The sequence below is a fragment of the Zonotrichia albicollis genome, chromosome 2, assembly GCF_047830755.1.
Source record: "Zonotrichia albicollis isolate bZonAlb1 chromosome 2, bZonAlb1.hap1, whole genome shotgun sequence".
Classification (NCBI taxonomy): Eukaryota; Metazoa; Chordata; class Aves; order Passeriformes; family Passerellidae; genus Zonotrichia; species Zonotrichia albicollis.
This window is the reverse complement of record NC_133820.1, coordinates 53,596,774-53,618,846: the sequence shown is the minus strand read 5'-3', so window position 1 is coordinate 53,618,846 and position 22,073 is coordinate 53,596,774. Positions and strand designations below refer to the sequence as shown.

General features: G+C 38.0%; 1 protein-coding gene across 2 annotated transcripts; it reads right to left on the bottom strand.

Annotated features, from left to right (window-relative positions):
* Positions 1–356: 356 nt before the first annotated feature.
* Positions 357–21,438, bottom strand: CFAP300 (cilia and flagella associated protein 300). 2 transcript variants are annotated; one of them, XM_005482592.2, is made up of 7 exons: positions 21,114–21,438; positions 20,602–20,683; positions 18,965–19,037; positions 13,516–13,682; positions 11,129–11,301; positions 5,670–5,736; positions 357–734 (listed from the first exon to the last, which is right to left on the bottom strand). In XM_005482592.2, the coding sequence occupies exons 1-7, from the start codon at positions 21,221–21,223 to the stop codon at positions 603–605; spliced, it is 804 nt and encodes a 267-aa protein (XP_005482649.1). In that variant the 5' UTR covers positions 21,224–21,438; the 3' UTR covers positions 357–602. The 2 variants fall into 2 exon arrangements, with proteins under 2 accessions (XP_005482649.1, XP_074391259.1); XM_074535158.1 differs by lacking the exon at positions 20,602–20,683 and having other exon boundaries at positions 21,114–21,363.
* Between the last annotated feature and the right edge of the window lie 635 nt (positions 21,439–22,073).

Genomic DNA, 22,073 nt, shown 5'->3' with positions numbered 1-22,073 from the left:
ACCGCCTCCCGCCCGGGGCGCTACGCGGCCCCCCCGGACCCCGCTCCGCCCGCGGGCCCGGCCCGGCCCGCACCGCCCCCCGCTCCGCGCCCGCCCGCTGCCGCCAACCACAACTTTTCTTTCTCCCTAACTTCTATCCCAACTTCCAGGAGGCCGCTCCGCGAGGGGGTGGGGAGGGGCGGCCGCGCTTCCCTGCCCCCGGCCCGGAGGGGGCATGGGCCCGGGACCCCTCCCGCCCGTCCCCTCCCGCGCTTTCTCCCGGTTCCGCAGAGCTTTCACCGACTGCAGAGCCTCCCCTGCAGTTACGCGTCGCGGGTCTGTAAAGCTGGCTCAAAATGACGAGACCTCTAGAGAAATAGATTTTATTTGATAAAACGGGTGAGGGAATGGGGAAAAAGGCCAAGAAAACAGATTCAAGAACTATAAATACCGGAAAACTTTTGTCACTAACCACATAGTAACATCTGAGTGAATGGAAGCACTTCCGAGCACGTCATCAAGGAGCAGAATTTTCCTCGTCAGAAAACTATGCAATGTATACCTGAACCCAACAGAAAGAAGGCAACCTCCAATATAAAACCGGGGACCAGACAGGTTTATAACTAGTTTGTAAATAGGCTTCCACCAAAGCAGTGATACAGAATATTCACGTGTCGCTTGCAGGGATCCACAATCAAGTAGGCAAAAGTCTGTTGGTGGCTTTTGCTTGAAGGGTAACACAGGCCATTAGCATCCTGAAAGGAAGAAAAAAATCAAAACAGTATTAGGGACAATAGGGATATCTGTAAAAGAATTAATAATATCTGAAGCTAATAATTTTGTTCCAGTTGTAACTGTTCATTGCACAGCAAAATACAACAAATACACTGCAGTTTATTTAAATGGTATATGTCCCTGTGAGGATCCCAAACTACAAAATGCACGGTAATTCTGGCTGGATGTATCAAATAATCTTGAGGTAAATGTAATATTAATATAAAATGTAAAATTAAACATGTAATAATGCGTTTACACAATTAGAGCCTAAAATACAAATAATTAAATATACAACGGCCCATCATGTTTCCTTTGAAAGAGAAAAATAATCACTTACTCTATATTAATATATAAAGCTGTTCCATCCATAATTTTTTTTCACTTAACATTTGCTAATGCATCTGTTCAAGTTGCAATATTTGCATTTAAGCAAAATGCTTATTACAGATCACATTAACAACTTTGGACTATTATTGGAAACATTTTGTGTGCCACTCCTCAGAAAGGGTTTGAAGGGATTCTGGACACCTAGCTGCAAAATTCTGTTTCTGAAAAAAATACATTAAGCTGACAATCAGCAGGGGAACTGGGCTCTTCACGTTAACATCCTATGTCTGCACATGTCAATAAAAGCTTCAGTGTTGACAGAGTAGCACAGCTGGACACACTTCAAATCCAGTAGGGATCCAGAAACTAGATGGAGAGCTTTTTAAAGCGTTGGGTTTTTTAATTTAGTTGGGTTTTTAAATTTAGTCAGCGTGGTAATTGAACACGTGAAGGACCAATAAATACATAGCTGACACTTCCTTTCTTTTAAAACATGTAACAGTTTCCTCCTGCTCCCCAACACCTTCGTACAACAGTTGCAGAGATGTGGATTCTGTTACACTTTTCCTGCTTGAGGAAAATTGCTACATTGCATATATTCATTTTCTCCAGGAAAATTTTAAACTCACAGACTACAGACTATTCCAGATTTCACATCTCTTGCATTCTTCTGTTGAAGCTGTCTTCCTTTGCATAAAATAATCTGTCTTTTTTTGGACCAAGGAAACATGAAAACTGTAACTCAGTGGTTAAGTCAGTCAGCTGAGAAGGAAAAGAGCTGGGTCCCCATTTCTGCACCAAGGACCATTTATGAATTTTATCCTTTAGCTTTTACTGGCACCCCATTTTCTCCTGCTGTTTTGAAGAGAATGAATCCATTATTAGATGTTCTAGTGTCTTCCTTTGAGGCATTATTCAAACCCCTAAATCTTAAATTAAGCTAAGCACCTCATAAAAGCACTGTTTTAGACAGGTAGAGATTTGGTAATGTTTATTCCCAGAATTTTCCAATGGTAGTCAAATGCCACAAGCTAGAAATAGCATTCTATTTTTAAGCAGCACAGCATACAAGCTCTGTGGCTCCAATTGTAGGATACCTAGCTTTCTTCAGGTGTTTTCTAAGGATACACATGTAACAAACACTGGATTCTCAACTGCAGTAAGGAGAGCAAATTTTGAGATTTTATAGTGCTCAGCATCAAAAGGCATTTGGAATTTGATCCAAAAATAACCTAAGCTCATGCATGTAACTGAAGAAAAAAAAGTAACAGACAAGATCAACATCAAGATGTGATTGGTAGTTAAACTCTTTTCCCATTGCTACCAAGGATCCCACTCCTGCAGTCTGTGTGGAATTGATGGATGGCAGTTGAGGTTTTGACTGTTTAGGTGCAGTGTAAGTCCACTAAAAATTTGTTCAACAACTCAAGAACAAAAACAATATAAGTTCTGGCAATGAGGCATTTCCAGCAATATACCTAACTTGGTATCAGGAAAATATTCAATATAACCTAATGAAATGAAAAGGTTCTTAATTTTAGTCAGCAAAAGAGGTCATAAAACCCCTAAAATGCTTGAGCATAAAGGTTCTGATATTTACATTCATGGATGTACACAAGTTAAGAATCATACCAATTCCATCTGCAGTGGACTTTGGTTCACACATGCAGGGGGTGTAATGATTGATTTACTGATGTTGGAGTAGGATCATTTTATTTTTTCTTTGTAGCAACACAGCTGATGATTTAAGAATACATATGCATAGCATAAAACAGAAATAAAAATCCTGCTGAACATTTTCAAAACTGCATAATGTAATTGACAATTTTAAAAAATACTTATTGAATAAACTTTGCATTATTCAGATTTCTAAAACTGCCACAGTTTGGGTTCAGGTAAAGAAAGTTCTAAAATAACAGTGAGCACTCCAATACTTAAGCTGTAAAAGTATTTCATTATATGCAAAGCTCCAAAGCTCTCAAGGGTATGTGGAGTTCAAGAGAGTACTTTGTCACAAAATCTAAAATTATTTATCTTGTGATGCCCAGGTCTATCAGGTCTTGACGCTCAAGAGCTCTACAGACGTTTTTAATAAAGACTTCAACAAATTAGAGGGTTGGACAATCACCAACCATATGGAGTTCAACAAAGTGCCAGATTCTGCACCTGGGATGGGGCAACGCTGGATGTACAGACAGACTGGGGAATGAGATGCTGCAGAGAGGGACCTGGGGGTCCTGGTCTGTGACAAGCTGAACATGAGCCAGCAGTGCCCTGGCAGCCAGGAGGGCCAACCCTGTCCTGGGGGCATCAGGCACAGCATGGCCAGCTGGGCAAGGGAGGGGATTGTCCTGCTCTGCTCTGCTCTGGGGCAGCCTCACCTCCAGGGCTGGGGGCAGTTCTGGGTGCCACAATAGAAAAAAGACATTAAGCTATGGGAGAGGGTCCAAAGGAGGGCAACGATGATGGTGAAGGGCCTTAAGGGGAAACCATATGAAGAGTGGCTGAGGTCACTTGCTCTCTTCAGCCTGGAGGAGACTGAGGGGAGACCTCAGTGCAGTCTGCAGCTTCCTTGTGAGGGTGAGAGGAGGGGCAGGCACTGATCTCTGCTCTGTGGTGACCAGGGACAGGACCTGAGGCAACAGCACGAAGCTGAGTCAGGGGAGGTTGAGACTGGATATCAGGAAAAGGTTCTTCACCCAGAGGATGGTTGGGCACTGGAACAGGCTCCCCAGGGACGTGGCCACAGCACCAGCCTGACAGAGGTCAAGAAGCATTTGGACAACGCTCTCAGGCACATGGTGTGACTCCTGGGGATGGTGTTTGCAGGGCCAGGAGTTGGACTTGAGCAACCTTGTGGGTCCCATCTAACTCAGCATGTTCTGTGATTGTGTGAACTATAACTTAAAACTTTGAAATATTTACATTTCTAATAGTGTGCTTTTTCAGATATGGTTTTAAAATTGTGTTCAGCCATACAAGTCACTTTTACAAGACCAGCTTTTAAAAGTACATTTATTTTAAAAATTATTTCTCTATTTACATCAGGCTAGGAGGGTATCTGGAAAACTTGGCTTAAAAACTGTCAGCTCAACATAAGAATTATAATACTCTACAGTTATTTATCAAATGAACTCAGAAACTAATTCCACTGCAGAAATGTAGTTATTCCTTAAGAGAAACTTTTCATCACAAACATAAGACATTTGTGCTCCAGTAAGTGTCCTTCCTGTAAGTGCCATGTGGAGTGGAGTAGTTTTGATCCACATAACCATCAGTCTAGACACACTGTTTAAGCCTTTCTGTTTTTCAAGAGAAAATTCTTCAGCATGTTCTTTAATAGAAACTGTAATTTCAGAGTTCTTCTTCACCCCACAAATTTTCAGAAAGTGCAGTAATGCCCTGTTTTCCTCCAAGGATACAAGGAGGAATGTTAATGCCTGCTCTGCATTAACACTGGATCTTCTTTTGTCCATCTATTTTGTTTACAAAATTTGCTGAAGTTTGGTTGGGGTTTTGTTTGTTTGTTGTTGTTTTCTTTGTAGTACTGATGATATTTAATGTATGGCCAACACAGTTAGGGGAGCTCTTTAATGTCCATCTGCCTAAACCCTGAAATCTGCAAAGTTCCCATCAATGCATTTGATTCAGAGGTGTGAAAGGAACAGTAATAACAGGAGAACATCCAGTTACCAGGGTTTTGCCTTTTTGTTTTTATTACAGTTTGCAACCTAGCAGAAAGATAAATTTTGATACACCCATAAAGTGTTTATTTTCAAAAGCCTTTTATGAATCATACATAGTACTTAAAAGATGATGACCAACAGATGAACAACTGGGCTATTGGCAACCTGCAGGGAAGTTTGTGCACTCTGAAATGACATCAGCTACTGCTGTTGAAAGTCAGTACATTATCTGACATTTAATTATCTCATATTCTGGTTATTCAAGAAGAATTTGAAGTAGTTCATCCTACTCTAACAACTTAATTGACAGATATGCTGAATCTAGTAAACATGCCAGTTCTCAAACTTATCTTGATGGTAAATGTATGATTTTGCAAGGGAAACAGATAGGAATGAGACTTGACAAGGGAGGGGAAAAGAGGTTAGGAGTCATCCCACTACACCAGCCTTTTTGTATACTAAACTTCCCTGCAGTCTTTACAGAACCAGATACAATACAAGCTATTCATAAAGCTCTAGCATAATTTCAAAAAACAGAACCATAGGAAGTCAAGAGTGCATCCTTGATTCTTACTGTTAACTCAAGTTTTATTATTATCTATAATATTTTTCATTAACTAGTTTTTGGATGACTATTATGACTTCCACTGTAATCCAGTAAACCTATTTTTAGTGAGCTACCAAATAAAACTTTAGCTGGTGATTACTAATGAACAGTTAGTAAAGAGGATGAGAAACAGGATGAGATCAGAGAAAGAGTTCATGAATAAAGAACTGACAACTATGGGAAAATAAGCCATTACAATGGAATATTATATTTTCTTGGTGTAAAAGTACATTAATTATGTTCATGTTATGTATATTACTGTAAAATCCCATATAAAAATTATCAATACTTACATATGCAGACACTCTGAAGACTGTAGAAATAATACGTATTTCTTTTGTTTCAGGGTTCTTTTGGACGCTGAAATACAGGGTATAATACATACTTATTATATATCATAGGTACTTATAATTAGACTCTTTAATTTAGCAAATTCATTCTAACCATATACACTGTATCCTTGCTCAAATTTTATGAAGGTCAAATTTATAGCTAAAATTCAACTTATGTCATACTGAGCATGAAAAGTTATGTGGTCATTGTTAGTTAACATGCTTATCATGACATTTTGCTGAAAAATATTGAATATATCTATATATATCTAGTACTCTGACCTGGTTTCACTGTTCTCAGCTACTAAATCACAGCAATATTACCCAGACCTAGATGATTCCAAATACAGAGTTTTCATTTTGATAGATATGAAAAATTATGCAGCTAAACATTTCATAAAAATATTTTCATATATTCTTTGAGAAAGGAACCTGCAAAGTGAAATGCATCTTAATACAGACTACAAGAAATAGCAGCAGTACTGGTGAAGAAATACATTCTTTAGCTCATTTTAATTTGTATATAATTATAGTTTAGGTTTATTTTTTCTCCTTTGGAATTTTGTATGTGTAGTCAGCTATGCAACTTGGGATGGATTATTTCTTGACTGTTGTGAAGATTGCCATTTATTTCATCATATTTACTAATAACACTGAATATTATTGCAAAGAATCCAGGCATCTCAACCTATTTAAAGTATTTTAATATATCATTTTTCCTCAAGTTTGCTTTAAGTGATGCTTACATTTCTTCGGAAATTAGATCATGCAACTGCTATTAATTTATCTAATTTTGCAGATTCCCACTTACATTAACACACTGTGGAACAGCTGAGGCTTAAAACTTCCATACTTACACGCTTCCAAGAAATGCGTATCTCAAAACCTGCCTTGTCACAAATAGGTTCCATTCCCAAGAAAGGTCCCAGTTGTTGCCTTCTGATAGTCTGCTACACCCAGTATAGGCAAGTTACAAGAGGATGTGTGAAATACAGCACAGCTGAACACCACACCAAGTCCAAGCTGTGACAGCAGTCCCCTGTTACCAGTGCTTTGGCAAAGCTTCTTTTTGTAAGAACAAAGGAGCCCCAAATCAACCAACAGCACCTTTGTGTATTCAATCTCTGCAGCCAATAAAAGAGATTGACTTTCCAATTAACTGATTTCATCTGTAAAGTAATGACACTGTTGTGTTTGAACCTATACTATGAGGCTGATCTTCCCTGTGGTCAGTCAGTAATGAGGCTTTCTCAGAACTTTTGTTGCATCTGACATGTTGACATACTCAACGGTGGATGCAGTATGTAACAGACTGCATTGCTGAAATCAGTAGTGACCCCAGTTGTGTGCCTTCCCACCCCTCCAGAGATGATTGCCTTCCCAGCAGGACAGCTCAGCTGCCTCATGACTCAGCTTCTGAACCACTGCAGTTCACAGACCAGTGCATTAAGCCAAACTAACCCAGATGTCACTTTATGCTGACACACCAGGCTGTAACTGCAGCAGTTCAGAAACTCTTCAACCATCTCTGTGGAAAGAGAGACAACTTTCAGAACAAGACATAGAGGATTAGGGGCATTATTGCCTTCTACCATACATCACCACCCCCAAAAGCAGCAGTTGTATTTAAGTTACTCTGTCTTCAGATTCTTCTGTCAGAAAACTATGCTATCAATTTCTGTTTTCTCAATTTTCATGTTTTATATATATATATATTTAGGATACCAAAGTAAGAGTTGAAAAATAATGTCTTCCTATTTATTCCATGACCTTGAGAAATTTTCCCCTTGTGGTTAGTTTCCTGTAAGTAATTTTTCAAAATGTTTATTTTCAGTATTGGTTATTTTTTAAGGCAAAAATTTGTGTCTGTTAAAATCAGATGAGATTCTTCCCTTGCTGACTTGAAAGAAAACCAAGAGGTTGCCTTTGACAAGCTCATTTGCTCTATCTCTTTATTTCCCCCTGAAAGGTTTTAGAAAAAAACTATCTCGTCCTTTTGAAGAGGATAGTATTTCCTTAAAAATAATGTTAATAGTCCCACGTTCTTTCAAATTGTTAACTTCTAAACTATTCATTGGATATGGCAGTTCATCATTTTAATGTGCATCTATTCTCTTTTTATGAAAAGTAAACATCCTCATGGTCTCTCTATTCACTTTGGGCTTTATTTATGTCCTAACCTTACTGGCAATATTTTACTAGGCTTTCCAAACAATAAAAGAACAACATAATGCTTTCACATACATTCATTCATTATGGGGAAAAGGGCATGGAGATGAGATTAAGAAAGGAGAAGAAAACAATCACTACTACATGCTACAGCAGCTGTCACCATGGAGAGACAGTCAGAAAAATCAGGGGTTAAGTACAGAGGACAAGATTTACCAACAGAGATTCATAGATTATATTTTAATTAATGAGTTTTTGTTATGTAAATATATCCTTTAAATCAAAATACTACACCAAGGGATAGTGATTTGAAATTATTTAGGTTATACAGGATACAACACTAAACACTAGAATTTTGGATGGATTCAACTGATCACAGACTAATTACCGATGGGATAGTAACAGACTACAAGTTGTGCATTACTTTTTTAGTAAGAATATATCACTCTTTTTGTAAAGAAAAAATGTCTGTCATTTAGTAGCTGTATTTGGAAGTCCCTAGCTTGTAAAATATCTAGAGTTGTTAATATCAAAGAAATTATTGCATTCTCTCATAATAAAGCAATGCACATAGAAATGCTTTAATAAAATGAAACCTCAAAGCTTTTGACACTATTTTGAATGCTACTGCCTAGGAGTTAGAGCTCAGGTATGGCCAGGAAAAAAAAGCTGTAATAAAGGTAAGTAGGGAAAAGCTCATTGACAGGTCTGCTGCTCCCTGCAGTAAAGGCATTTATGTGGAACTCTTCATGCCAAGGCTCTCGCCAATGAGGAATACTGTAACAGGACTAAACAGTGGCAGTTTATACATCCATAAGCTTACTGTTATTGGACTGAATTCATCTGTGGCAGCTAATCTTTTAATGCACATCATCAGCCAGCAGCTAATGATTATTGAAGTATCCATTTGTTTTTTTACCAAGCTTTCTGATCCCCAAACATAAAAGTTAAACCTTAAGGACAGTATAGTTTACAAATTTTTTAATACTGTGAAGTTTTTAGTATCACTTTATAAAGAATAGAAAGTGTCCAATGCAACTGTAATCCAAGATAAAATGAAAACACACAGAGGGTAGCAGTCTAAAAAAAGAATTTAAACAAAACTTGGTATTCAATAGGAATTTGAGGGTGAATTTTTGGTAAAGAAAATTTAAGAGATTACTACTATAATCAGCAATTTTTTACTGAAAATAAGAGGCTATAAGAAAGTAATTTTAATTGCTTTATTTTCTGGTGTAATTTGTGCAAGAATGAAGTAACAAAGTGGCCAGAAATTAGAAATTAAGTCAAGACTGTCATTAGCGTCCCTATTCAGAGCCTGTCATTGCCTTTTTCTTTCTTAACACAGTGGAAATAAAACAGAAGCATAATTTTGGATAAACTGGGAGCAGGGGGAAATGAAACCAAGGAAAAGGCAACTGTGATTCGAAAGGGGGAGGAAAGGTCTGAAATGTCAAGATTAAAAGCTTTTCTCATGGGACTGACAAAGAACTCAATACCAAAGGAGAAAGATAAAAGATTCAGTGAAATGGTAAGTTTCATTTTCAGCTGGTAACCAGTGCTAACACCAGCTCCTCTGCAGTGAGAAACCAGCAGACATTTACAGGCAACTGAGAGACACATGGTAGACAAATTCCGAAGATCAATTACATCACTTGAAAACTTGGGGCCAACTGGCAAAAAAAAAAACCCAACCAAAAAAAAAAACAAAAAAACCACCAAACAGCACAGGAATATACACTTGAAATATTTTCTCCTAAATATTTTATAAAGGACAGAAACCGCACACAAGAGGAAAATACAAAGGGCTAATAGAGAACAGGTTGAGGATACAGAAAAGGTAAACTTTGAAAGCAGGATGAAATTGTGGGAGGATCTTGGCAGAGGCTTTTTTTTGTTTTAAGTAACAAGAACTATTTCACATCCCTATCAAATTTTACAGCATGAAAAGGAAAAAGAATGGAAAGATGTTTAAGGAGATAGGAAGGTAAAGAAAATGAGTGGCTTAGAACAGAACTTGAACATGTTTAGGATAAAACAACTCCACAGCAAAGGGGAGCAGTAAAGTGAAGGAACTGATTGGATTTGCACTTTGTCCTAGATTAATTCAACAACAGAAGAGCAGAAACAGCTGCAGTCAATGCAGAGTCACCTATGGCCCAGGACTGAAGGAACAAGCAGCTTGATTCAAGTGCAGAATGAACAATATAAAAGAAAAGGGAGGGCAGAGTTAAACACTGATGGATCCTTTTATGTCAGATGCTGTGTTTCTGAAGAACCCACTTGATTCTCATCTATGTATGAGATGAAAATACCAAAACTACTCATACTAACAAAAATTTTAGTAGTATCTTTTACAATCTTTATATTCCCATTAGCTTAACTAAGAATGAGTCTGTATTCCCAATAACTGCATTCCATTTCCCAGCAACCAGAACACACAAGTTTTATCAGTCAGAGAAGTCAGCATACAGATATATCAAAGCAGGGCGAAAGTTGTGGTTTTAGTCTGAATCTAAACCTCTGATCAATTACTTCTAATCTCAGTGGAAAAAACCCTCTCACATAAAGTTCCAAACAATTCCATACACCAAACCTGGCAAAAAAAAAGTGTGTTAGTTCACACTGTCATAACAGCAAGATTCTGTCACCCTTAGTTTTACACTGTGAGAAGTGTATTTGCAGAACTAGGAAGACCAAAATCCAACTGTATTAAAAAAAATTAAAAATCAGCAGAGATAAAAATATATGACTGAAAGTTTCAACTAACTATTTCAATTTTTAAATCCTAAATTAAAAGCAGTCTAATTGAAAGTAGCCGAAGATCATACAGGCAAGACTTAATTGTTAATATTTTATCAATGGCAGTAGGCAAGACTTAATTGTTAATATTTTATCAATGGCAGTGGCAACAGTCTGTTTACAGTATTATGCCATGTTTTCAGCAGATGATTATGGAAAAAAAGTATCTTTAAATTGGGAATGACTTATATTATGTGAATGTCCATAATTGTAATATAAAAAATGCTATTATGTAGGACTGATGCAATTTCAATTACTTATATTTTTGCCACAGAACTACTGCCATTGTTCCATGGCATTTTGATTGTTGGACACAAATAAGCTTGCAAGTGGATTAAATAACAGCCCCATTTTTGAAGCAGTAATGTACAATAAATTTACACAAATCCAAACTAAGTGGATATGGATAGTACATGTACACAGTTGTACAAAAAGTGAGTAACACTTACCTCACCAAGTCTTTATAAAAAGCTTTTGTAGTTTCTAAGTATGGGTCAACTACATCTTCATACTGGCAAAGGGTTCCTCCAATGCAAAAATGCTTAAAAAGACAGAACAGAAATTCCTCACGATCCAATTGAGTGAATAAGTCATAATGGTCCGAATCCTCCAGAAGCAAGACCTTGTTGAACAAGGAAAAAACAAGGAAGTCAAATTGATAAAAATTTATTTAAGATTCAGTTTATAAATAATGCAGCTAGTATGGTGTATGGTACACAGAAGTTATGTCCATGTAAAATATATGAATGAGGGACGGAAATACATATTTCCAAATCCTTCTTCCATTGATGCAATTTGGTTCAAAATTCTTACATATAATATAAAGCAGAATCACAGTCAGATTTATGCCCAAAAGACATAAAGGAGTATTTTTCAAGTCTTGTTATGTCACTGGTTAATTATCTGTCATGCTAGTGAAACAAGCAATCTGAAAATAATCTACCTATATTTGATATATCAATTGCTGTTAATCAATGGGGTAACTGTTTTTAGTAACATTTGCTTTTTCATTTTTAAATTGACACAGTTATTTCACATTTGTAAAGGAATTCTAGGACCTCCCAGGGGAGATCACTCAAACTCCCATCATTCTTTACTGCCGACTCCAGTGAGCCCTGATCTGTAGCCTGGATTAGCCAGCCGTGCATCCAGCTGCTCCACGCTGTCACCTGCCTTTTGCTGAGATAGATGTGAACACAGAGGACTTGCTACATTGGTGTCAACACTGGTTCGTGTAAATGTGGACAGGAATTGGAACTCACAATGGCTATAAGACATTTTGAGTCATGTCAGCCAAACTGCAGATGCCAGCCCAGGCAAAGTGGTCAAAATTAGACATGAGCCCACTGCTCTCTGGCCCTCTTTATAAGAAAACTACACAACCTGAGTAAAAAGGGGTTAGGGCAACAACTGTTCTGGATGGCCACCTCATACATATCCCAACCTCCTTGGCTGAAGCAAGAGAAGATATGGCAGGTAGGAAAGAAACGTGGAGTCTTGCAGCCAAGGGCTACCCTCTGACACCAGGAGACAGTTTGGTGCCCCCTACAGTTTTCTGTCCTAAAGCCCTGACCAATTAATTTGAAATTTTAAGCCATTCCTGGATTTTGAGTTATTCTTTCTGCTCTCTTAGTTCTTAGGAGTAGGAATCACCTTTGTTTCAAACCAATGTTAAACCCTCAACTTGCAAATGCTGACACACACATCACTTCCACAGGAAGGAAACTGGGAAGACACTGAAACCCCAACAATCTCTAACTTTAAATGTTGCTTCTAACCCTCCTACATACAATACATTTAATTTTCAGAAAACATTTCACATGTACACAACTTATAGATAAATACACAGTATTTTGAACTGCTAGGCTACAAACTACATCTGAAATTCAAACATGAGCTTGAGTTCTCACCTTTTCCCAGAACTTTACAAGACAGACCAGTATTTCAGGCCACATCCTGTAACCAGTGTCACTGGTTCAAATACATTGCCTTCAAAGGATTTGCCAAGTGCAAATGAGTGCAACTCTATAATTATTTAGTACTTATGTTGATTATATATACAAGGAAGAGCAAAATCCAGTTCTCCCACACTATGCTTTGCTAATGCCACACAAACATAAGTTTAAAAAATGGTTTTAGCTTATGAAGTCAAAAGAAACACAGTAAAGACATACATTGATTAAAAGGGTGCCACTGTTAGAGATTCTTTTTCAGATAATCTGTTTTCTGACACTTCCACTAGAGTATAATAAACAGTTTCACATTGCAGGCCTGTTCAGGAGTTGTATTTAGTCATTTTCCAGTATTATACTGAAAAATTTCCTCTTCCATAGTTCCTCTTGCTTTGGAGAAAATGTATTAAGATGGCTTTCTTTAAATGCCTTCAGATATGATATGATCAGCATTACTGTCCAAGAAGGCTTCAGGATGTAGCTATTGAATACATTCAGTTTCATCCACTACCTGGAAGGCTGGGTGAACCCACAGCTCTGAGTATCACAGCATCTTCTTTTGGGCCCGACCCTTTGTTTCCCCATCCTAAGCAAATGAGCAGCTGCATTTCCCCACACACCCCCCAGCACTGACTGCCTGAGACATAGGTAGGTAGAAGAGGGTTTTACCGTTTTCTTCCACCCAAAAATGAAAGAGGGCTCACCTGGAAAACAAATCATTGCTTTTACATATTCAGGCAATGTAGTGCCTCAGTTGTTTGCAAACCATGGCTACTGATGCCTGGCTTTACCACTGTCAGAAAAAAAACAGCCTGAAAAACGTGTCCTTATAGCACCTAATAGAGTACCAAAACTTATAATAAATTATTCATTACTATACTGACCTTCCTTAATTCATCAGAGATAAGAATATCATCATAATAATCATCATAACATTTCACAATAGTTCCAGTTTCTCTAACAATTCCTTCAGAGTACAGCCGATCAAAAAATGACATGGAAATCTGCGTGCAGGGTACCACTGTAGCTTCAATTTTTGTCACTTTGGAACCTGAAAGATACAGGAAGCTGGTTGCATGTTTCATGTTTTAAAAAAAAACACACATCATGTAAGTATGACTCAATCACAGAGTCCCTCAAAAAAAAAAAAAAAAGCAAAAAAAAAAAAAAGCCAAACAAAGCTAAGAAGGAAATAAGCGTAAAGAAAACATTAAATTCATCTGAATACTACTTTCCATTAAGGCTCATGTGTCTGCTCCCCCTGTTGGTAAATACCATCAACCGAAACTGGGATAGATGGAGCACCGTGTGAACCCAGCATTGCAGTAGATCACACCCTTAGAAAATCATATTGCCCAGCTTAAGCCTTAAAGCATAGGATATGCCAAATTTGGCATGATGAAGTACGGAAGTCAATAGCTGCTAACAGCACCCCACAAAGTAAAAACCAAAATGAACATGGCCTCAAAGAATTTTTGATTTGTTAAGTATTATATTGAACTTTTAAAAAAGTTATTTTGTAGCCACTGTAGGCTTTACTAGGCAGCTATTTCAGAAGAAGAAAGAGGTACTATCAGCACTTCCTGCATGAATCTGGAGTATTACCTCTGTAATCATTAAATGCAGAATATATTTTTCTATCATTTCTTTCCCTCTGCTTGCAGATCATCCAAGGCTGGATCCTGTTGCTCACAGACATCTAGTGCCATTTGAGATGCCCCCTACAGTATTTTCCTTACAGAGTTATCAGTCCATAAGGGCACATATCTTCTCTAGATACAGTGTTACATCTACAAATCTGTCTGCATGGTGTTGGATAACTTATGGCATCTCAAACAGCATCAGGCCCCATGTTTAAGAAGCTTTGGACTCAGCCCAGTTTTGTCTGCTCTCTGCAGTCCAAGTGTTCAGCCCAAATGTTAGAACATGTTCTCCACCCATCTCCAGGTCTGCCTGAACAACATTCAAAGTGCTTCTGAACAGGAGAGGGGAGGAGAGCACGAGTGAGCATTCAGCACAAGGGCTCTGTGTCTCAGCAGAGAATATTCACAACATTCCAGCTGTCCATGAGTTTATTCTTATCTCTTCTCCTCTGCAGGTTCCCTTGATGGGAGACTGGCCAGCAACATCACAGTATCTAAAGGCTTTTTGCCATACAATTAAAGATAAAATTCAGTGCTGTCCAGACAAACTGACCTAAAGGATCACTAAGCAATACTCCTCAGGAAATGTACAAACTTGCCTCTATATGACAGTATTTCAGGACCAGAAACATGCCAGAAAGGGATGCATGAACCATGGTGCTTGCAAGAGCACCTATCATGTCATTCCAATCCTAATATTTGTAAGCACAGCATAAAGTAAATTTTCTCTTGCCCACACCTGCAGAAACCCTTGGGATTTCTGCCATATACTATTACATAGAGACTACTTATTCATAGGTTCAGTAGGGCTGGCATTTTAATACCTAAGCCAGGGTAAACTGTACCACCCAACCAATCAATACCAGGGAAAAAAAATAGAAATTACAAATTGATAGCTTGAAAATATGCCTACTTAACCTAAAATAGTAACAGGAAATTTTAATATTATTTTACTGGACCATTGTGATCTCAAGAAAATTTGTTAAAGACAAAAGCACAGCATTTAATTGCTTGGCTTCCTGTCTACCGACAATGGTTATGAAAAAAGGGCACCTCTTGTTAAAGAATAAAGGGTTTAGTGCCTTCACCTACCTGTACAGATAATGACTATACAAAATAATCATATTACATAACCAATAACAAGTCAGAAAAATCATGAATTACAGATTTACAACCAATGCAAAAAACCAAATGATTTATATTTATTTATTTGTACTTCCTCCCACCGCCCCACTTCCAGTTTCCTCTAGTTCTCCAGCTCCCTTTCACAGGTATTGAATTTTTATTTTATAAGGGATTTATTATGAGACAAATCAGCTTTTATCACATTAATTATTTTAAAATTAACATTAAAACTTGAGTTGACTAACAAACATCAGATGCTAAGTGACTTGAGAAAAGTGAAAGATCCAATTACTGAGCTAAAAGTATAGGAAATTTAAATATTTATAGGCTTTCAGTTATAAGGATTTTATTGGTGGAAGGGAAAGAGACTTCTGCTCTGAAAAAAGGTTTTATGAAAACTTTAATAATAAAAAAAAAATCAAGAGCTTTGTAATTTATTCAGTAGTTCAGAAAACCAAACTACTCATGGAAAAGTTTAAATACACTGGAAGGTCCTACTCTCTATTTGAGAGGTGAGATTTGAAATTCAAAATTTCCTGGACAAGAATGATAGGTTTTAATAACACTATAAAAGTAAGCAGTGAAAAAGGAAGAAGAAATGCCTTGACAACTCTACAAGTGGAAAACAAAGAGCTGAGAAATCCTAAAACAGCTTAAGCTTATTATAACAGCCAGCTCTGGTATATCTATGAAGTCTCTGGAATATCTATATAGTGCTTCCAGAATACTTTTAAATTAACACATCACATATCTAGTATGGGGCAGATAAACCCTGGATTGGGTATATTTAGAATTCCCCCAAAATCTAAGAAAATTTTTTATGTCAGAAAAATATCTTGTAACTTACTATTTACAAAACAGTTTATATGTAATGCAAGTTCAATGCTCAGTATTAAAAAAATATGGTATTTCAAAAGTAAAAGGTGTAGGTTGATGATTTATGGTTTCATATGACATCTAAAATTCTTTGCAAATTATAACATATAATAGTAGCTTAAGAATTGCTGATTTAATATTCCAGATTTTAAAACCCCATTCTAAAGACAGAAGTTGTTGAAGCTTTAAGCACATATGGCAACAAGAATCCTTTTTTAGGCAAATCCTAATATTTTATTTACACAAATAGATAGTAACTGTACCCCTTTGAAGATAAATTTTCAAGTGTTAATTGAGCTTAAGCAGATACAGTCCTGCCTCCCTAAGACTACTGACAGGTGCAAGGACAGCAATGTATCCATGGAAAAATGACTATTTAGTTCTCATTGCAGCTATTTAAAAAACACAAGACTCAATACATAAATGGGTGTGCATCAAATTTGTTCCTTTTGCTCTTTCTATTTTTGAATTATCAGAGTAACAGATGGATAGGTGGCTTAAAGCACATCAGAAATATCCGATACTCTGCCACGCAGCCAGAACAAGGTGAAAAAATGCCCCTATTAGGAAAATTGCCCTACAGGCAAAAAAGTTTGGTGTGAGACTAGGTCATTAAGTATCTATCTGATCAGAGGAAGCAGACTAGAGAATATCCTTGTGTATCATTTACCTAAAATGTTTTATTTCAAGCAATGTTGAAGCTGAAGTCCTTGAAACAATGTATTATTGTGGAATTCTACCAGGACAAAAAACATAAGTAAAAAGGTGAGAGGAGACTACAGCCTTAAAAAGGAAAAAAAATTATTATGAAAACAAGTCTACTGTAATGTTTTATTAATTTCTTTTATAATGCTGACATCTTTCTGCAGATCCATAAATACTTTCTGCCCAGTCTCATGGAAGGCAGGGCTAGTGAATTTTCTGTGGATCTATCTAAACCCCCTCTATATTATGCATTCAAATGATCTCCCCCATTAAAAACAAATGAACAAACAAACAAAAAACCCCAACATTTTTGTTTGTAACAGAATAAATGTAGTATTTGAATCAATGTAGACTATGTATTTTCTTCAGATTTTCCAAAGGGCAAAATAAGCATGTTTCCAGTATTTTTTACTAACAGATATGTTGTTTTAAAGTTACTCCACAGTGATAAGCAAATGGTATATCTGGATTAATGTATCAGTGAGCCCAAAGAAGAAAATACTAGAAGATCATTTTTACCTCCTCCCACTCACAGCTAATTCTTACTATATTTTCAAAAAATGCACATGAAGACTAAGTATAGAAAAATGTGCCAACATTCCTCACCAAAAATAGGCAAAGAATGGGAAGATGAAATTTTAAGAGCAAACAGGGTATACCAGCTGTTCAGGATTTAGAAAGGGAACCCTTCCAGTCCAAAATGCTTTACTTCTGTGAGGAGCAAGATTGAGCAGAACCAAGAGTTAAGCTGGGTTACTTGGCAAGAGACCCTCCATTCTTAACACAAGGTATGTAACCTGCTGACCTCCACTACAGGGACTGTCAAGTTGCAGACTAGACAGATAGCCTAAAACAAATCCTGTCTAAAGCACGAAAAGGTTTACTACTGGCTTAAAATACATCTATTTTCTTTCTGCTTGCCAGAGAAAGAGGTACCTGAAGGGGTACTTGACAGATTTTTTGCATTTTATATATATTTCAATTGTTTTAACAGTTGGGTGAAGTGTTTGGAAAATCTATTTTTGCTGACAAAAAAGTGGCAATGTCTAGTGTCATTGTATATAGTGGGAAAAACCTATGCCAATTCCAGAGAGCTGAAATGGAAAAGTAAGAAAATTCCCAAAGCTCTGTTAAATATTTACACACAGTAATATTTGTAGACAAACCAAAAGAAACGAGGGCTTCCCACTACCCTCTTCTAAGATACTCCTATTAGGGAAAATCACTTTGGCAGTATCAGAGATCATATTATGCATAAAACACCATTACATTATCACATGAAATTGCCATGAATTTTTGTGTGCAATTTCAAAGTGGAGCCACAAATTTGCTGTTTGCTTTTGGCCTTCCTGCTTTAGTGTTTCATCTGCATCTCCAGACCTAATGGAGTGTGTCTAGAAGTTTCTGATTTGGCAACAAATTTGAAGCGACCCTCATGGCATGGCTGCCAGCAGAGCAACCTGTCCCATGGCTTCTGTGCCTCCATCAATCACCGCAGCTGCACAGACAGCAGGTTTACACGAGCTTGGGGTGTGCTCTACCAACCCTCTGCTCTCAACTTTTATTTGTAACAGAGCAATCATCTCAGGCCTGTCCCAAGTCAGGCTGCAAGTCTGCCCTTCTCTAACATTTGCAAATGTTATCTGCATAAGGTACTATTGTTAATTCCACAAATAATGCAGTTGTTTATGTCTGGATACATGATCAGGTCAACTGGATGCTACAAGCCCATTTATAAACAGCTTCAGGTGCTTGATTTATGAAACGATGCAGGGGTCAAAAGGAAAAAAGGCATAAAAGGTGACAATTTAGTTATTTTATTCTAGAAGTAGAATCTCTCCCTATTACTTAGTAAAAGAAATAATTCTTTAAGATATTTCAACTAGCTGAAAGCACATATGTATGAACTGTCATTATGGTAAATTAGAGCAAAATCATTAAAATACAGACTTTTTAATTTAAGATTAATTTATTCTAAATTTACCCAATGTAGTCCATTGTCCTGAAGCTGACAGCAACTTTAAACTGGAGTTAACACTTTGATCATTAAAAAATGCCTGTAATATTCAAGTAAGAGAATACAAGTTAATGAAATGAAACAGAAAATCATCATTCATAATGCCTTAGATACTTTCAATCCAAATGATAAGGCTCCAATTAGTAAGTAGATCCCATATGATCTACCAGTTTGTGTTCTAAATATCACACCACCAAATCTATCAGTTTGTAACTCAGTGTAGCCAGTGTCTTTTATACGTAGAAGATGTCTTCAGGTGCATATTTTTATATGTAGTATTAAATTTTTATAATAAAACAGTTTTAGTCCAAGAACACACAAAAATGTATGAAATTCATGGAGGTACAGAAAACTGAGGACGAAAGTTTTATCTCTGCATACAATGTCATTGAAGTTAAAAATGAAATGCCAAGTATGATTTTAAAATTTACTCTTTTTAAATAAATTTGAAGCTTGGAGAAATGTAGAGATACACAAAAATTATTAAACTGATACAGAGTAAGATCTGAAGATTTCAACTTATTGATTTAACAATTAAAAGAAGAAGACATCCATAGTAATGTTGATAGCTGACAAGTTCCCATTATAGATATACCAACTAAGAAAACCCCCATTTACAGAGTGAATAATCACTGGAGATACTGTGAAGAAAATGAAATCATGGATCTTTCAGTTTTTGGATCACTAAATTTCTTTCACCCCTCTGGGATACAGAGAGATCAGACATTACATGCAATGGTCCTTTTTCCCCCAATTACTTCACAGCTCTTCAGATTTCATAACTTCACAGCAATATCTTTACATTTTTAATTCAAAAGAGACAAGCATTGAGAGGGTAAATGGGTATTCTGTAAACTTCAATAATTTGAAATGTTTATCAGTGGAAGATTAAATAAATATTGGTGTATCTCTGTGTGAATTTCTTTAAGATATAAAGAGGCTGAATTCTTTATCCAGGATTACAATATAAAGTAGACATATAAAATATCAAAGAGTTGTTTTTAAAACAACAGATGTAAAAATCACATAGTTCTTAAAACCACAGGTTCTGTCTGCAAACAGATAAAGAGATTTGACTATGCATATGACAGAAATGGAGGACACAAAATCAGCAAGTGATTTGAGTCTCAAAAAGCTGGGACTTCAAAATTCTAGTATAAAGCAATGACATTAAATAAATTTCAAAAGTTTTATTTCCAGATATGTGGTGCACATGCATGTCTAATTGCACTGTGAATGTACTGTGAGAAATTTACTGATAGGTGTGAGTGTGTACACTGTTTGAAGTCTCACACTAGGTAGACTTCCCAACACAGAACCCTGCAGCCAACATCAGCATCCAGTCCCGATTTCCATTCTTGGGAATCCTGAAAGGCTAAATTGTTCCCTCTTAAAGCAGAGTAACATTAGTACAGACTAAAATATTTTTACTGGACAGTACAGTTAACCCACAAATCAGAGACTTGAGCACCACACCTAAATCACCTCCTTTCAAGGCAGCAGTGAGCAGGCCAGTAGCATTCAACACTGCTAATGTTGAATATAATTTCATGGTGGGGGGGCGGGGGGGAGATCAACTTAAAATACAAAGGATTTAGAACTACCATAAGAAACTCATCCTTTTGATAGGGCTTGAACTGCTGGTCAAAACTGAACGCTTGTGCTGTGATCCTACCTTGCATGGACCTGAAATGGAAAAATGAGATTAAATATTTTGAAGACATACATAATGCCCTATTCTGACCGATTACACTTTGTTTTCTCAGCCCCGTTCTCAGTTACAAGAGCCTCCAACCCTTCGTTGGAGGGCTGGGGCTGCGCTGGAGCCCCGCTGCGAAGCTGAAATAGATCTCGGCTCGCTGTGGGAGGCCAGGACACACGCCTCACACCTCAGAAAGCGCAATTTGCCTGCCTGGAAAATACCAAGGGGACTTCAAATTCAGGGGTTGGGGGGAACAAATAAAAAAAAAAATTAAAAATGAGAGAAAGAGAGGCGGACTCGCCGCCACCGGAGCGGGAGTCCTGTGGGCGCGGCAATGGCCTCAGCCCTCAGCACGGCCCGCGTGTTCCACGCCGCCCCCAGACAGAGGCATCCCGCAGCGGGCGCTCCCCCCACCATTTGAGGAGCCGGTCCTCGATGTCCCTGTCCTGCAGGCAGGAGAAGGTTTTCTGCGGCAGCGCTCGGAACACGACCTGCCCAGCTCCGCGCCCGCCCTCCGCGGACATCTTGCCGCGGCCCGGCCGTTACCGCGGAGACGGCGCCGCTCCGGCGCGGAGGCCGGCCCCGCTCGCCAGCGTTCCGCCGCCCGTGAGGGCCGGTGGACTCGGCTGTGCCCCTTCTCCTCGTTGTTTGCCTACAAAATCCCTTAATTCAAAACCAGGCTTCTCCCCTCTCCCCTCTCTCCCCGTCTCTGCTCCAGGAAAACTCAGGCTTGCCCAGCAGGCCGAGGCAGGGGCTGCCATTGCTGCCTTCGCCGAGGCCAGCCCAGCGCAGAAGCACCGAAACGAACTTGGGAAAGGCCAAAGTTGTGAATTATGAGCCTCTGGGGTTTCAGGGCTGCTGCTTGCTTCCCAGGATGCAAAGCCATTTGGGAACAGCAAAGCCGTGCTTTCAAACTCTTCCCAGTCGAAATTAAAGGAAAGACCGTTGTTATTTCAGGAAATTATTTGCTCAAGTGTAGTAAAGCAAGGGACACCTTGCACAGGTTGGGGAATTTCCTGCCCTTTGCAGGGAAAGCAGTGAGAATTTAAGGCTGCTGCACATCTCATGCTATTTCCTTCAGCAGCCTACCCCCTCCAAACCCTGTGCTTGCTCAGCCACAAATTTCCAAAACTGTAATTTTCCCATTAATCTATTGCTCAGGCTTAGCAGCATTCCCACGTCTGAGAAGTTTGGCAGTGATTTTGTTGGTCTCTAATTATTAAAAAAAATTAATTAAAAAAATTTTAAAATTATGCTGGCCCACATCTTTGATTAGAAGTCAAAACTGCCAGCACACATCACTTGGTCTCATCAGCCTCTAAAAGGCTCTCAAAGATTTAACTTGGGAAACATTCATCAAACAGGCTTGTACCG

Excerpts from the sequence above, each read along its gene's own strand:
- CFAP300 (XM_005482592.2), bottom strand. The coding sequence starts at position 21,223 with ATGTCCGCGGAGGGCGGGCGCGGAGCTGGGCAGGTCGTGTTCCGAGCG. Across the intron at positions 13,683-18,964 it reads AGGACAATGGACTACATTGG|GTTCCAAAGTGACAAAAATT; the intron begins GTAAATTTAGAA and ends TGTATCTTTCAG. Across the intron at positions 735-5,669 it reads TCTTCAGAGTGTCTGCATAT|GATGCTAATGGCCTGTGTTA; the intron begins GTAAGTATTGAT and ends TCTTCCTTTCAG.